This window comes from Carya illinoinensis, chromosome 14 (genome assembly GCF_018687715.1).
Source record: "Carya illinoinensis cultivar Pawnee chromosome 14, C.illinoinensisPawnee_v1, whole genome shotgun sequence".
NCBI classification, from domain to species: domain Eukaryota; kingdom Viridiplantae; phylum Streptophyta; class Magnoliopsida; order Fagales; family Juglandaceae; genus Carya; species Carya illinoinensis.
Window position 1 is genome coordinate 19,499,075 of NC_056765.1, and position 17,876 is coordinate 19,516,950.

The 17,876-nt window shown below is 34.1% G+C and overlaps 2 protein-coding genes and 1 long non-coding RNA gene across 11 annotated transcripts; 1 reads left to right on the forward strand and 2 right to left on the reverse strand.

Moving 5' to 3' along the window:
• Positions 1-2,693: 2,693 nt before the first annotated feature.
• On the forward strand, positions 2,694-3,871 carry LOC122294867. The gene is made up of 2 exons (XR_006237777.1): positions 2,694-2,883; positions 3,496-3,871. It is a non-coding gene; the product is annotated as an uncharacterized LOC122294867 (long non-coding RNA).
• Positions 3,872-3,989: 118 nt separating this feature from the next.
• Positions 3,990-8,708, reverse strand: LOC122294866. Of its 9 annotated transcripts, none has more exons than XR_006237774.1 (3): positions 8,481-8,678; positions 7,290-7,373; positions 3,990-7,206 (listed from the first exon to the last, which is right to left on the reverse strand). XR_006237774.1 is itself a non-coding variant. In XM_043103854.1 (3 exons), the coding sequence occupies exons 1-3, from the start codon at positions 8,499-8,501 to the stop codon at positions 4,646-4,648; spliced, it is 351 nt and encodes a 116-aa protein (XP_042959788.1). In that variant the 5' UTR covers positions 8,502-8,655; the 3' UTR covers positions 3,990-4,645. The 9 variants fall into 9 exon arrangements, 1 of the variants encoding a protein (XP_042959788.1); XM_043103854.1 differs by lacking the exon at positions 7,290-7,373 and having other exon boundaries at positions 3,990-4,824; positions 6,846-6,996; positions 8,481-8,655; XR_006237773.1 differs by having other exon boundaries at positions 3,990-7,373; positions 8,481-8,708.
• A 6,691-nt stretch (positions 8,709-15,399) lies between these two features.
• Positions 15,400-15,828, reverse strand: LOC122293675 (secreted RxLR effector protein 78-like). Its single transcript, XM_043102189.1, has one exon. It carries the CDS (start codon positions 15,826-15,828, stop codon positions 15,400-15,402), a length of 429 nt encoding a protein of 142 aa, XP_042958123.1.
• Between the last annotated feature and the right edge of the window lie 2,048 nt (positions 15,829-17,876).

Consider the following 17,876-nt stretch of genomic DNA (forward strand, 5'->3'; position numbering starts at 1 on the left):
TTAGTTGTCACATAGGCAATGGGGATGCACCCCGGGGATATTTAGACTTTTCCTATTTTTAATCCTGGTTTTGCCTTCGGTTTTATTTTTGGTGTTAACCAGCATTTAGAAAATGGCAAATGTTCTTTCTGGTATCCATCTGCTTTCTGTTTAAATTCTATGAGTAATGATGTTGAATCTTTGATCTTTGGGTGCTGATGCATTTCAGCTCTTGTTTAACATATATCAGGGCAAGACTTGTATATCTTATATTCATTCCCCTTCGAGAGTCAAAGAAAACTTCACCATACGCTCTACTCATTCATCAAATTGCACTTCATCTTTTAGCCTGACAAAGGAGATTCTTGCAACACTGAACTTTTATTAGGATTGGTTTTACTATGTTCTCTTTTTCTTTTTAAACTTTATTCTACATGTTTTGCTATTGTTTTCACTACTACTCAATTCCTTTTGCCATCTGCTTCTCCCTTTCCAACCTTTAAAACCTTGATTTGACATTTGTTGTAGGCTGCAAGCTAGATTCCACCTAAATTGGCCCTATTTTACCTCAAAACATGTATATAAATCCTCTTATTTTTGTAAACACGTGGGAGCATTACAGAGTATTTTATTATTGTTTTGAAGATGTTTTATTGTAATTTGTTGTTGGTTTTGCTAATCCTATATTATAATGTGTTGTTTTGAGTATCAATATGACTATGAGTACATTAATTGATACTATTGAAGGATGAACACTTTGTCCTTCAATATAAATGTGATGTTTTAATGTGCTATTTTAGTAAAATTCTATCCTTCAAAATTTTGTTGAAGGATGAACAATTTAATTAATGAGGATTCATTCTTTATCACATTATTGAAAAGCGATGAGGGTAGTATTAACAACCCCCTATGGATATTGCAAATGTTGATGTCTAAGTGACATAACCCCAACGAGGAAAAAGGGTACCTAAACAAAAATCTAGCAGGGTATATCATTTACTGTATAGGAAGATATTTTCTTCATTTCAGTTTGGCTTAGCATTAGTATAGATTCTATACAAGGGAGTGCCCAAACCTCCACACAATTGTGAAGTAGAATTTATGATTACTGCTCAACCTATTAAAAGCCTAACGGTTAAAAAAGATTTGTAACCTTTTGTACTAATCGATGGTCAACCATTCAAAAATACGTCAATAAATTTTATGGTTACATGGCCCAAGTTGAAGGAATGCATCCAACAGTGGGACCGAGCTAAACAAGGTATAATAATTTTTTTCGGAGTTTTATTTTTCTAATTATTAAGTATTTGTTCCAATATTTTATAGATTGATAAGACTAAAATCTTGTACCAAGAGACCCAAAAAAACAACTTCAACATGGATCATTATTGGAATCTTTTGAGGTACCAACCAAAATGGCAAGCACACATGAAGAGCATAAGAAGAAAAGATAATTTATCACGTTAAGATATTATTCCAAACTCAATACGATTAGGGGAAGACATGAAAAATGTACCCGTGTATTGTGTGAGGCCTCTAGGTAGAAAGGCTGAAAAAGAAAGAAGCAAATAAAGAAAATGTAAGGAAAGACAAGATAATAAATTTAATGATGCCTTAAGGCAAATGAAAGATGATAGGTAGACTTGTATGTTGGAGAGAAAAGAACCAAACATAAAATTTGACAATGATAGATCTGAGTTATTATTTATTTAGAAGAGAAAACTTGAAATGGAAATTAAGAGAAGAAAGATATGAATTAGTAGCTCTAAAGAAGAGAAAACTGATATGAAAATTATGAAATTGAATATTGATTCCATGAATTCTATGCAGCAAGAGTATTTCAATAATTTTCAAATGGAAATCATTAAAAAGCAAAGGAATAAGGCCATATCTTGTACATAGTTGTACGCATGGTTTTGAGCAGTTTTTGATAAATTTGTTTTGATTGTGTGGTGACATGTTTTCGGTATTATTGTACTATTGGTTGCTATCAAATGAAAATCATTTTTTGTAACTCTTGATGGAACTATATTTTGTTGGTGGTTGGTTGCTAGTGAGTGGTTTCAACTGAGTCAATTTTGTTATTGGCGGTTGCTAGTTTTTGTTCTTGCTTGTTGATGGTGGAGCTGCTGGAGGACTTGTTGGTGATTGCTGGTTTTTGTTGATGCTTGATGGTGGTGGAGATACTGGAGGACTTGTCAGTGTTGGTATTGGTTTCTACTACTTGTATTCTACACTGCTTGTATTCCATTTTAGTAGGGCTGGAAATTTGTATTATAATGAACTTGGAGGAATTTGTATTAAGTGTATGAATTTGTATCAAAATCTACTTTTTGGAACTTGCATAAAGTTGATTTTAATACATAGAATTCGTATTAAGTTGATGGTACAAACTGTTTTTCAGCACATATTAACATTTGTTGGTAATATTGAGCACATGTTAATATGTGTTGTTTTTTAGCACATGGGATTCATTTTTTGTGTATATATAAATTTAGATCCTTTTTAGAATGGAACATCCGATATTGTGATTTTAATGGAAGCCAATAATAAGCTTAGACATCATCTAAGCACATATAAAACTCCTACACTGCATCACACAAAATCAAAACAAAAATTCCATTCTTTAGCCTACCATCCACACTAAATGAAAAAGACAAAACAATCCCCACAAAATCTGAAAAAGACAAAAAAATCCATAAAATCTAATTTCTTCTACCTGCTTCCTCTCTCTCTTCCTGTTCCTGCTTCCCCTTCCCCTTTCCGATTTCTTTAGATTCTTTTTATTTTTCATCAGTCGCTTCCTGCACCCAGTGAATCAACACTTCTCATGGCCTCCTTGTCGACACTAGTGTTTCCCCATTTCCAGAATATACTCTCTCTCTCTCTCTCTCTCTCTCTCTTGTAAGTGGGTTCACTAATTTTTGAACATGTAATTTGAGTCATGTATAAGTTGAGTTCTGGGTTCAAGTTTTTTTTTTTCCTTTGGTTCCGTGTATCAATTTTACATCTCTAATTAATTGATAATGAAATAAACAAAAGCTACAAAATTCAGTGGAGATGAAAGTGCACCTATAGAGACTTTTCAAAGCGTATGATTGTGTAGAATTGTTTTGCAGAGAACTTTTATGCATAGATTGTGTGGAATTGCAAACAATTGTGTCTTGAAGTCATAAGAACTTTTTTTTTTTTTTGAGATAAACACCTCAAGGCTTCATCTAGACTACTTTGGAAAGGTTTATTTCAAACTCAAAGAAAGCACCAGTAGGAAGAAAAAAAAATGGTTGAAATTCGAATGTTTTTCTTTCAAGCTACAGATGATGCTTGAAAGAAAAACATTCGAATGCTCTGTTGGGATGTTGGGAATCTAGGCATTTGCACAGCAGCTCAAGCATTTGTAGCTAACTTAATCTTCTTTATGCTCTGTTGGTGTTTCATCTTATGTAAAGACAACAATGGTATATGACACTAATATATTGCAATTTTTTTTTTTTTGTCTCTCATTACTTTAAGTAGTAACAATGTCAAATTTGAACTTCAAAAAGGGAAGATAAAATCTTCGAAAGAGAAATTGAAGTTCAGAAAAGGGAATGCAACTTGTACAAATGTCAAGACTATTACAAAACCAAGAGGATGAGCTTAGAAGGCAAAAGGTGGAGAAGAGGTGTTCATGGCTTGCTTTGTACATGTACTGGAGATTGATTATGATATTTATTTTCAACTACTTTGGCAACACTAGAGAGCTCTCTCAAAAGGGTCTTCTGCCTTAGTATTGTAAATGTAAAGGCAATGCTAGCAACTTAGTCATGAAGTAGGGATATTTTGTACTTGATAATGTTTGGTTGTAAACATTACTCTCTTATATGAATATTGAATGAGTAGTTTCAGTTTTGCCTATTATCTTCACGTGGCTTTTTCCTTTTCTATATATTTCAAACAAATAAGATATGAACATGTTTGGACAGTTTCAATAGCTGTGTAGCTATGTCGAAGCAAAATATTCAGAGTACTGAGAGCAGCAAAAAGAAGATAATATATTTCCATTAAAGGAAATGGCAAATATTCATAGTACTAAGAGCTACAAAAATTACCTTTTTTTTCTTCTTATCTCACTTCTCATATCCAAATTCATACATTACAGGCAAAACATCTTCTTTAGAACCGTTACAGGAAATCAACTCTCTCATTTTTTTACACGAAATCTCCATAGTTCACATAATTTGGTACTCCACTTGTGCTAAACATCTTCTTCCATTATGGACTGCTTCGTGTTGTACATACTTCCTCCATTAAAAATAACACTGTTAGAATATTAAGTATAATCATAAACAAGTGAAGTATGTAAGTATGGGCATACAATTATACATTGTTGATATTATCAGTAGGGGTCGCACTATATTATGATTCACTTGCTAAACAACTCTGCACAATCAATACATATATATATATATATATATATAACTCTTGAAATCAAACTTATAAAAAAAAAAAAAAAACTCAAAACCGTTCAATCTAATTACTACCAAAAAGAGAAAACTGAAAACTCTACAATTTTACAAACCTCAAGTTTTCTTCTATTTTTGACTTTGTTATGGTCCCCACTTCCATCATTCTTTGATTATTTTCTTTTTATAGCCTTTTCAACTGTTGAAACTCTTTGTGCTGTTCATGACCTCCCTTTGCCTCTTATAACGTTCGGACTAAGTACAATCTTATCCTTGGCTATAGGAGCATCTGTACTTGGTCTGTTAACTGAATGCCTCAAGTCACGTAAAGCCGCTTTTACTCCAAGTAAATAGTCCACCATGTTCGGGTAATGCTCTTCACTTGTTAATAGATCTGGGGCTACGTCACAAAACAACCTCATCAGGTATTCATGCTTCCGTGCATCGGGATTGTCATGCAAGTCGTCATAACTACTTTTAATGAAAGTGTATTTACGCTTCAAGTTTTTTCTCAAGCGATTCAAAATGTAATTAGATGGTAAGGATGAATCCCTCTTATGAAGTCTATATACAGCAAATGCATTTCTACACAAAATTTCCCGAGTCTCAAACAAACATGGATCACTTCAGCAAATGCATTTCTACACAAAGTGAAATGCACATGTGTATTTCACTTTGATCTCCTCATTATTCAAATAAACAGAGAATTTGACATATTTAATAAAGTTCTCGATCTGCAAAGTGTCTGAGATGTCATACATGGAGATCGCACCCTATGTTCTAGCAAGTGAGCAATTATAGTATATCATTCTCATTACTTTAGATTGCACCTCCTTGAACTTAGCATTTGAGTACACATTTTGAAACTGTTTTTCTATGGTGGTAAATGAAACACGTGGTATTGCGGCGTTGCATGAGACAAAGTCAGCAGCTTGTTCATTCCCAATTTTTTTTTCTTAATGACGTTGTCAAAAATGGTCTACAAACTCTTTCAGTGTGGTACCCGAATGTATAAAACCATCAAAAAATGCATTCATGCTCTCACTTCTCTGTGTGGTACTCATTCCAATCTAGAATACATCTTTCAAGAAACCTGATACCCAAAATGAGTGCTCACTATATACACCACTCAGCCACGCGTTGTCCTCAAGTTTGTAAGCATGAAGCCTATCCCAACTATCTTCAAATTCTTCACATGTTTGGGAGTCGTACAAACAACCTTGAATGCTGGATTTTAGACCAAATTTATACATTGCATGTGAGCTAAGTTTTTCTAAGAGTTTTTTCATGATGTGCTACAGACAATATCTATGCTTAGTTTTTGGGAAAACAATTACAATACCACTCTTCATGGCACAATCTTGGTCTGTTATGATTGCAGCTAGAGCTCGATCATTCATACACTTCAACCATGTTCGAAATAACCACATGAATGATTGTGTATCTTCACTGGATATTAATCCAGCACCAAGAAGTATAGATTGGCCATGATGATTAGCTCCAACAAATGGTGTAAATGACATCCCATACCTATTAATCAAATACGTCATGCCAAAAGTTACAACATCTCCAAAGTATAGGTACGATGGTTTGCTCAGTGTATCAACCCAGAATACATTCCGCAATCTCTCTTCATCGTCCAAGTCCATAGAGGCATAAAAATCATAGTCCATATCGCGCTTCCTATCAAAATAATCAAGGAGCGCCCCAGCACCTCCTTTACCTAGGTGAAGATGCCTCACTTTGTCAATGAAATTTCTGCAGTCTTTTTCAATAAACTCAAAGTTCTTAAAGCCGCCGGCTTCAACAACTAAAGCATTAAAATTCTTATTCATCCTTATTCCCGCTCTATCATTAACTTCTAGCTTCCACTTGGTGAATGAATCTATATTCTGATGACATCTCAAATATCTAGATTTTTGTGGACTCAATAATCCATGATTGTGGACAAGCTCTATGGTTGTCAGACACCACTCACCATTAATTTTCTGGGCATTGATCTTGGCCTTGCATTCTATTTTTTTTTTTGTTGGACGTGGTTTTGACATGTCGGTTTGTCTACTTTTGTGCTTTCCACCGCATGCACAACCAACAGTAATGTATTTAATCGTCCCATCTAATTCTCGTTTTGTTCTTTGTGTCAATACACCAAAGCCTGCTTGCTTTGCATACCGCTTGTAGTACTCAATAACAACATGTTCTCTTAAAAATCATTCCTGACTTCGGGGCGTTGACCAACTCAACTTCAGATTTTTTCTCATTCTTCTCATCATCAATACCTCTCTCAAGCCCCACATCAAGATTGTCTTCTGGTTCTCCTGGTTCTTTTGGTTCATGCCACAATAATGATATCATTTTTTTAATCGACAAATATGAAACAATCAGCATTTGCTTAATAAATGAGAGTAAAATATGACTAACCATTTCCATCAGTAATGTCAGTTTGTTGCTCAATACGATACTCGCTTGAGTCTATAAGGATACCTTCTTTAGTTCCAGCGAGCTCCTTAGTTCCCGCGCTAGATGAACCGGAATAATTTACTTGATTCTCAAATGGCTGGATATAAGGGGGCTACACAATATTAAAAAATGCAGTGTAAATAATAATAGTGTTTTGCAATCATTTCTAACTCATGTCATTAATTTACCTGACTTCCCCATATGTAGGGGTAAGTAGTTGCAGAAGCATTATGTTTTGGAATAGGCGTATATGAATTTGAATGAGTAGTGAGTGCTGGAGGGATATATGGGGGTAAAGGCCCGGCAAAGATTCATAATAAGCCTAAAAATAAAAATAGCATTACTTTGACATCAACAACAACAACGAGGACAAATTCAAAAAAACAAATTTGTGCTTTTTCTCACATTTGTAGAACTTGACCATTCACTCAAAGATATCTTCGATGAGTGGTTTAAGGGTTGTTTATCTTCTCCTTTGCCCATTATGCTCTTTGGCCAATGAATTGCAACAAGCAATTTGTTTAGATACTGATATGTACATTGAAGTTGACAAACTAAATTAAATGAAGCACAAATTCAATGCAAAATATTCGAAACTAGGGAATCCAAAGTTTTGGCACTATAGAAATCATCACAGAGTACTGTTCAATTTACAATCTGCTTTGACAGAACAATACATGATGCATTTTGCCAACTCATGCAAATAGCACATGTCGCATTATTGTTGCACTAACCTAAAACGTCAGACCTCTTCCAAAATCCCCATATATACTCTCGTACGTATCTTGTCTAATGCACATACATAATGCACAAAAATACACAAACAAATTAATGCAAAAAGAATTTGAATCTAACAAGTTAAATACACAAACAAATGAATGCAAAAAAAGTTTATCTAACAAACAGATAAATGTATAAAAATTTCATTACATACACAAGCAAATTACATTTTTTTCCCTCTTATCTCGCTTCTCTTTTCTGAAAAAAAATGAAAGGAAAAATAAGAATTTGTGTGTGTTTTGGCCTATGTTTTATAATATATGTTTTTATTATATTTTTACTGTATAACACCGGCCAGTGTGTTAAAATTGTAGTGTGCTCTGTAGCACAACTCAAATCAAAATCCATTCTAAACCCGTGAGAGTATTTTCTCCAGCAAATCCAAAACTATCAAAGGAACCCACCCCACCGCCACATGTCGTACGACCTCCTAGACCAGCGGAGGAGCTCCTGACATTTCCTCTCATTTGTCTAAGAATGAACTTCAAAATACAGGATCAGAGTCTCTTCCAAAACGTAACCCTATCTCCCAAAACCTGGCCCACTTCTGTTTCTCAAGCTAGTTCCAGTTTTAATTCAACAACTCTCAAGACCCTCTCTCAAAAATTCGTTATATAATGAAATTTTAGAAATTTATTTTTAACAAAAGAAAGCAAAAATACTTCAAGAGAATGATTGTTCATACAAGCTTCCTTAGCCTTCCTCGAAGCTAAACCCATCACTCAATCTGTTACCATTTTGTTGAAGAACATCTTCTACCACTGAAGGTAACAAAACTTGTAGGAAAATGGAAGACCAACGAAGACCCTCCCATACCTCCACTTTCTCGGAAATCATGTAGAGGCCAATGAAGACCAAGATTTCAAATGCCAGACCCAGATCAGAATAAAAAAATGAGAGAGAGAGAGAGAGAGAGAGGCTTCGGTGAGGTATTTCTTGGGAAGGAGAGAGAGAGAGAGATGGGGGAGGAAGGATCGGGAGTGAGGAAAACAAAATGTGGTGCGGTTAAGAGTAGAATTGAGATAATGTGGTGTCTACATGGCAAACTATCATTGGAGGCTATAATTTGTTAAAAAATGGAAGAATTTGGGAGAAGATATTCTCAGATAAATTTGATCATTTTGATAAATGAAATTGGTAAATTTAATTGATGTTTTTGAGCATAGGTTAAATAATGAAATTTGTAGTGAGTGCTAATTGCAAAATTTATAAAAATAAAAAAAAATAAAAAAATTAATAATAATAAAATAATAAAATAATATTATTTTAATTCAAAAATACATAATTCAATGTGAAAATTTTACTTAAATAATAAACTCAATATCTAAAAAAGGTATTTTTACATATGCATATACACAAACCAATAACAATGCTCTTAATGTTTGAAAAGTCTTTACTGGCGTCTGTTTAATTTTTAAAAGTCCTTGTATTTTTAAAATATATATATATAAATTTATTAAAAAATATTTCTTATTTAATCAATAAAAAAATATAGTACCAATCACTTTTAAGAGCACCATTGTCGGTGGCCCAACATTTTCCTTTTGAATATTTGTTTGCGGTGGATACTCGATAAATGAGTGTATTAATTTCATTATTTGTAATGTTTGTGTGTCATTTTTTTTTCTTTTTTAGCTCTGTTTGCTTGGCAGGTTCTTTTCCCCCATATTTATCTTGGTTTATTTTTTGAGAATGAGTTATAGTTTTTAGTCTACTCTTAATCAAATAGATAATACGTTTTAATAATGCATCAGACATGTATTAGGATTTAATCAAATTTATCTTCCATTCCAGATTTTGGAATGTAATTTTGGTTTCTTTACTTTTAAACCCATAATGATGTGTATATTGAATGTATGTTTTGTTCTTAATATTTCCATTATGACTGGTAGATGAGTATTCTTTGACATATCTCATGCGGAGCAAATTCTCACCTAACATCTTTTACTCGTGATCTCCAACGTGTGGTTATTCAGGATAGGGTGCTACTTGCCCCCACATGTGTGGGGGTTAGGGTTTTCAACCTCGGCACCTGTCCTTGGTGTGTGGGGGTGGGGTACCCCATCCGAGTGTCGGGGTGTAGGAGTGGACATTTAATTTATCCACCCCTCGCCCACTAGGATTGGGCCACAAGCCTAATTAGGATTCTGGGCCCCAAATGACCCAGAATAGAAGTAAAAAAAAATTAAAAAAATACAAACTTTAATAATAAAAATAACAAAAAATAATTTACAAAATTATAAACTAGTATACTACTAAGTTGCAACTATTAACTAAAAATCATAACTAAGCTATTAGTATATTATAAGATAATTAAGAGATAACTATTACAAAATTACAAATTCATGTAAAAAAAATTACAAATTTTACTATTGTAGCAACATTACAATTAACTAAATAAACAAAATAATATCATTTCATTCATCAATAGAATTTGGGGTGGCTATAGTGGTAGAAAAGTAAGTTGTGCCGACTATTGTGAGACTGTGAGAATCGAGATCATAAAATCTGAAACATTAAGTGTCATATTTATCATTTTATCTAACATACATTTTTCTAATCTTCTAAAATAAAATGAAGCCAATGATTAATCAAACTGCAAAATAAATTCTATATTATTACAATATAGCCATAGATGTTCCAAGATATTTAACATTGTTCCAAAACTATAACATGAAAGGTATAAACATAATGACATTGTTCCAAAATAATTTACTTCATACAAAAACAACAGTATCCAAGCAATAATGTTGTAATGTTTTAACCAAGACACCAACCAAAGTTTGCAAAAAATAGAGACGGTTTTTCAAAATCCTAAATTAATTTAGAGTTTCAGATTAAACCAGTCTAAACTAATTTAGGGTTCCAATCCAAAAAACCCTGTCTAGGATTTTCGGATTGGAACCCTAAATTAGTTTATGGGTCCAATCCAAAACCCTAGACAATTTTACTCCAAAAATTCAAAGAATTTACAAATTACAATCATACAAACACATGCACAAATCAATCCTCCACAGCACACAATTCACAATCTCATCTTCCAACTCCTCAATTTAATCCCATCCTCCTTAATCCATAACTCAAAAAAAAAAAAAAAAGGAGAGCATTCTGGAAGTTTGAACAAGCCATGGAGAAGGGGAACTTACCTTCGGCAATAGACAAGGATGCCAACGAATCACGATTGAAAGGCAACAGGTCACGACTGAACGGAGCAGCGCCAAGGGTACTGGCAGTGTGAGTGGGTTAGACACATTAGAGAGAATTAGTGATGAGAGAGATGAGGAATCAGCAAAATAGCGCCATTTTGATGTATGGAGTATTTTTTTATATACTTATATATTAATATATATATATAATTATATTATTATATATATGCGGGGTAGGGCGGGGTATTTGTGGGGTGGGGGTTGAGCCCACCCCACCCTCACTCATCTCTTTCCTAAACCTAATTCAAAATATAAAATTTTCAAACTAATCATTATAATTTTTTCAAAATTTTAAACAAAAAATAAAAAACAATTCAACTTTTTCAAATAACCAAACAAAAATAATATTATAAAACTATATTCTAACAATATTTTAACTTTATAATATTTTTTATTCAACTTTTTTTTTCTCATTTTTCAAATCTTAAAAAATACTCAACTCAAACTATTTAATTACTATTCATAAATGATCTTACTACTATTTACAAAATTCTCATTTCATTCTCCAAATGAGCCTTGGTATGTTTGGAAATATTTTTCATTCCATTCCATTCCATCTTATCTCATTTCATTTATTTCCTAAACATCATTCAAATACTAATAGTTTTAAAATTTTCATTATAATTTTTTTAACTAATCATTACAAATTTCCTAACTTTTTAAATAAAAATAATAATTAAAGTTTTTCAAATTTTAAAATAAAAATTATATTTTAACAATATTTTAACTTTATAATATTTTTCATTAAATTTTTTCTCTCTTATTTTTCAAAACTCAATAAACACTTATATCAAACTATTTTATTAATATTTATAAATGATTTGATTATTATTTATAAAATTTTCATTTTATCTCCTTTTTAAAACATTCTCTAAATATCCTGATTAGGGATAACGATATGTTATACGACCCGTTAATCCAATACGACCACGACACGATAATAGCATGTTAGAGTTTAGTTTTAATGGGTTCAGGTTAAAACGGGTTAACCTGTTAAGACACGATTGCTTAAGATGTTAATAACGGGTCAACCAGTTTTGACCTATTATAACCCGTTATGACACGTTAAGAAAGTTAAAGTTACAATTATATATTTACACCTAAAAGTAAAATAATTTCGATATTTTTATTATTTGGATTGTAATTTTAGACTTGTAGTTAGTTCTATAATTTTTATAGATATTGTGATTTTAATATTTATATAAAATTCTACTAATCAGGTCAAACGAGTTAATTTCGAACATATTCAACCAATTTACATAAATAGTTTGAAACGAATTATATTGTGTCGTGTTAATTTATTTCGTAATATTTACTAATGAGTCAAAACGAGTTGATACGACATTATCCGTTATGTTAATGGGTTGTGTTAGGGTTTGAGATTTTAACACGATAAACTTAATGGATCAGGTTATGATTAACCTATATAGTATGATATATGCTTTGACATGACATGAATACGACCCGTTAACACGATTTGACATCCCTAATCTTGATGACCAATAACTATGTGATAGATGGATGGTGGCGTCGACAGAAGAAGAGAAGGATCGGCTGAAACATAAACAACTGACCTCCTTGATCAACTTTTCCAATCCTTTGGACATGTGTTGGGCTATATGATCCAATGGTTAGGTGTTGTTTCTAATGCTTATCGACTAGCTATTGATTGGTGATAGAGGAGCTGATTTTACAATAATAATAATAATAATAATAATAATAATAATAATAATAATAATAATAATAATAGAAGAAGAAGAGATGCTAGCTTGATATGCTCGGCATCTGCATGTCTCCTTGAGTGAAGTCTCTTATCATATGTACAGCTATGCAGCATCATCATGGTGGGAATATGAGCCAAGCTAAGTTTCACATGTGGCATCTAAAGAACAATCTTGATTCTTGACTCCAGATTCGCGAGTTTAGCACCAAAACCAGCAACTAGTTTCTGATTTTTGTTGAAAAAATGAGAACTTTCTGACCCTTCTCATGTGTCCATCAATCCTCTGCATTCTTACACAAGTTAAAACTTGTCCCTTCAATCAATCTTGAGCCCTAAGTTTGTTAAACACAAGCTTGTGAGAGAGTCCCTTGGGCGATACTAGTGGCTTCCACACTTTATATATTATTATTTTTTTTTTTAAATTTCTGTGCTGCAACCCAAGAGTTCCTTCTTATATACTCCTCTGTTCTTCTTTCTCACAAACACACAAAGCTCAACACAAACTCACCATCCACAATGTGAGAAATCGAGAGGGAGTTAACTGGTGGTTAGTATAGCAAAAACGATCGCTAAGCCTCAAGAATTCCTGTTTGGTGAGTAAACTTTTCCTAAGAATTTTCGGTATGAATTGGATGGTTGTGTTACCGAGTCAATGGAAGCATTTTATGGAAATATTTGATGGATTTGTAAAGTGTTAAAGCTTAGAATTGCCATTTGGAGTTAATGCATGTCTTGGTTAGCATCTTGATGTTGAATTTTGTTGTTGTTGTTGTTTTTTTTTTTTTTTTTTTTTTTTTTTTTTCTAATCAAGCTTGCATATATATATTAATGAACTGAAGAAGAAACAGGAGGGTCTTTGCCACTGTCTATAGTTACAATACTGGAAGGTAAAATAGCTACTGGAATGCGACCAACGATACCATTGGTTGCTGCCCATTGCGCCACAAAATGCACAAATCAATTTTGAGATCGATTGATTTTTTTTTAAAGGACCATCCTTGGTGTAGATCTAAAAGAAAACCAATATCATCTAGAATAGGAGATATTTGCCAATGAGAAGATATGCCTTGGATGGATGATATAACTATGAGAGAGTCTCCTTCAAAAGAGATTTTCGGGGGCTGAGAGACATTTGCTCTATTAATAGCAAGTTTGGCTGCAAGTGCTTCAGTTACTACTGCAATTGATGTGCCTACTTTTTCTGCCCATACTTATAACACTTTCCCTTGTGCGTCTCGACTTATCGCTGAAGCCCATGAAGAAGAGTTCCTGACTGCAGCGTCAAAAGAGATACTTATGACATTTGGGTTCAGGTTGCTCCCAAGGTTGGTTGATCTGATGAGTACTTTTCATTTTCTAGGCATTTAGATTTTCTTGATAGGAGGAAAAAAGTAGTTCTTTTGCTTTCTGCAATGGAATGACTGTTTGATTGTAGACTGCCTCATTTCTCATCCGCCACGTAAAATCCATAATGAGAGCCGCAAAAATTTGAAAAGGGTGAACATCCTGAGGGTTTAGTCCTAGCTTCTGATTTGGATTGAGAATTAGTGTAATCCATTCCTGAATAGTGTTGGTTACCACTGAGAAATATTTAAAGGCCATCTACTTTGTCTCCACAAGATTCTTGAGATGGGGCACTCTATAAAGAGATGAAACAAAGTCTCTTCTTGCTCATTGCATAAAGGGCAAAGGAGAGATGGCATGGATGATAAGAATCTCTTCAGAATTCCTCTCGTGGGTGGTATATCCCAGAAAATTTTCCATAGAAGGAGCTTATGTCGGTCATGAATTTTTAATTTCCAGATCTTCTCAAAAGCTGTATTATCCATGTTTGAGTTACTTACTTGGATGCCATTGTTGCTTTTTGCTGCCAGATGATAAGCTGTTTTGACTGAGAATTTCCCGTTGTGGTTTTTGACCCATATGTGGCGGTCCTCTCTTAATCTTGTGCTTGGAAGTGGTATCTTCAAGATTTCTTTGATGCTTTCGTGGCTGAAGAATTGTTTCATTTTTGGCAGGTTCCAATAGTGAGATTCTTGGATGATGAAATCTGAAACTTTGAGTGATGGAGATAGATCCGTAATATGACTGAGCGGATTCAGCCTGAAACTTTCAAGGGATGGTATCCATGGATCTATCCAAGCACTCACTGAGGTTCCATTGGAGATTTGATAACACATATCTTGTTCTAGCAGTTTGCGAGTTTGTAGTAAATGCTTCCAAAAGATAGAATCCGTTACCTTTGGGGTTACTTGCCAGAAAGTGTTTGTCTTCAGATATTTTTTTGTAAGGATCGAGTGCCATACATTGGTGTTTGCTTGGCTTATTTCCCATCCTGTCTTGGCTAGTAGTGCCATGTTCATATTTTCCATCAATCTCAATCCTAAGCCACCTTCATTTTTTGGTTGACAGATCGACTTCCACGATTTTAGATAGAGCTTGTGCTTCTGATCCTTCTTTGTGCCCCACCAGAAATTTTTGAAGCTCGTATTCATTGACTTACACACGAATTTTGGTAGAAGATGAGTCGACATTTGGTATGTGGGTATGGTACTAGCCACTGTTCGAATTAGCATCGTTCTTCCTGCTTGTGAGAGTAACTTTGATCTCCATCCTTCTAGCTTGGAATTTATTTTATCCAACAACTCCTTGTAGTTTTCTTTCTTGGATCTTCCAAAGGAGGTTTGGATCCGAGATATTTCATTTTGGGATTTGTTTCTTTGTATTCCAATTGCTCAGTGATAGCCCTCCTTACTGCTTGATTCGTAATGCCTGTAATGTAGATTGATGATTTTTCTTTGTTGATTCATTGGCCTGACCATTCCTGGTACTTATCCAGATTTCTGCTTATGTTCCTTGCTACGGTTTCTTCAGCTTTTCCAAAAATGATAAGATCATCTGCGAAGAGAAGATGTGAGATTGGCGGACAATTTCTGCTGACTTTGAGTCCTTTCAAGGTGCCCATGGCTTCTGATCTAGCAATTAGTCTTGATAGGACTTTAGTGCATAGAATGAACAGGAAGGGTGAGATTAGATCACCTTGTCTGAGTCCCCTTTCGGCTTTGAAAAAGCCTCGAGGGGAGCCGCTTATGAGTACCGAGAAGGTTGCCGTTGTTATACACTCTCTGACGAGATTGATCCACTTGTTACTGTATCCCAAGGCTTTCATTATTGCAAACAAGAAATCCCATTCTATAAAGTCGAATGCTTTCTCCATATTTAGTTTGATTGCCATTTGACCCTTCTTTCCTTTCAATTTTTTGAGATGATGAAACAGTTCATGAGCGATAATTGAATTTTCCTTTATATTTTGACCTGGAACGAAAGCCGATTGAAAAGGAGAGATAATACTTGGGAGTAGGGCTGAAAACTGACCAGCCGGTTTCGGTTTTAGGCCTAAACCGAAACCGACCGGTTCTTAAAAAAACAATACATCAACCGGCCGAAACCGACCGTGCTGGAGGAAGGAAACCGGCCGGTTCCTTTGTCGGCCGGTTCCGGTCGGTTCCCCCTGTTTGGGCCGTGGGTTTTGGGCCCGGTTTGAGGCACTGTTTTGGCCATTTTATCCAATATGTTTGGATTTTTTTTTGTTATATATATATATATTTTTCCTGAATTCATCATCCAACATCTTTTTAATTTTTTGTTGTTAACTAATAATTCATCATTTATCATAATTATTTATTATAAATAAATAAAAATAATAAATAACCAAAGCATTCATCATATTAACTAACTAATTACTATATTACTTACTACATAATTAAAAATAAATAAAAACAACTTCACTAGATATTTAGTATTACATATTACAAATTTTAAAAACAAACCAAATTGTCTTAAGCATAACAAAAATACAAGCACAACAAATAATATAAATAAATGAAAAATATTGCTTCAAGTCTTCAATCTTCAATCGTCAATACTTGTCACGTTCGATTGTGCGGTCAACTCTATAAGAATAAATAAGAATAAAATATCAAATGTTAGTGAATTCATATTATGAAAAATATGCAAAATTAAATTACAATGAAAATTTGAAAACATTACCCGATTCTACTACAAAGCTCTCGACATTATCCATAGCCTCTCGGATATCAATGTGTGTTGCCGGATGCCTTAATCAATTTTGAGTGCAAATAAGTGCCTCAACAGTTCTCGGAGCCAACGAACTCCTAAAAGGATCAAGCACACGACCTCCCGTGCTAAATGCTGACTCGGATGCAACTGTGGAAACAGGCATGGCTAATAAGTCTCGTGCAATCCTCGCAAGTATAGGATAGTTAGCCTCATTTATTTTCCACCAAGTCAACAAGTCAAATGATTCGCTGAGTGCCTCACAAGCATTTGATAAATATCAATCCACTTCAGTTTTGGTAATACCTGCTCCCATGGTGGAAGATGCCCTATACCACTCCTTGAACCATTTGGTCTCATGTTTGCCATCACTAACATTCATGGATCTAGATATTGGAGGGGGTTGAGAAACTGGAGTACTCGTGGTGGAACCGAATGTAGCATTATACTCTTCATACAAATCTGCTAATACCTGTCTCACATTTGAAACCAACTCCTTAGCACGAAACTCATCATGGATTTTCTTCAAATGAAAAGAAAGAAGTCCTAACTTGCTTCGTGGATCAAGCACAACAGCAATTAACATGAACAAGTTCATCCTATCTAATGACCCCCAATACTTATCATATTTGGTTCTCATGTTTATGGCCATACTCTTCAAACAAGTATTAGTACTCTCACTCAACATAATCAATTCTGTTTGGAGATCACAAATCTCTAAAAAACTGGTGTTAGCTGTCACATATAAAGATCCAGAAAATCTCGTAGTGGCTTCATAAAACATCTCTAAAAACTTGACAAACACCCGCACTGTCTCCCATTCTATAGCTTTAGGAGGTCCCATGTGCCCATCATCAAAGTAAGAGAGGAAATTATAATCCTCACTCTCCATCCGCCTGAAAGCCTTCTCAAACGTCTCAGCTGCCTCCAACATCAAATAGGTTGAGTTCCATCGTGTCTGTACATCAAGACACAACATTTTCTTACAATCAATTTTTTCTTTTTCTGCACATCTCTTAAACTTCTCTAATCTTGCTGGGGATGAACGCACATATCTCACTGCATTTCTAACCATTGTAATTGCATCATTGTACTCCTTCAAACCCTCACTCACAATAAGATTTAATATGTGAGCACAACATCTCATGTGCATATACTTACCCCCCAACAAATTCCCTGTCAAAAACTGTTTCAAATAGGAAATTG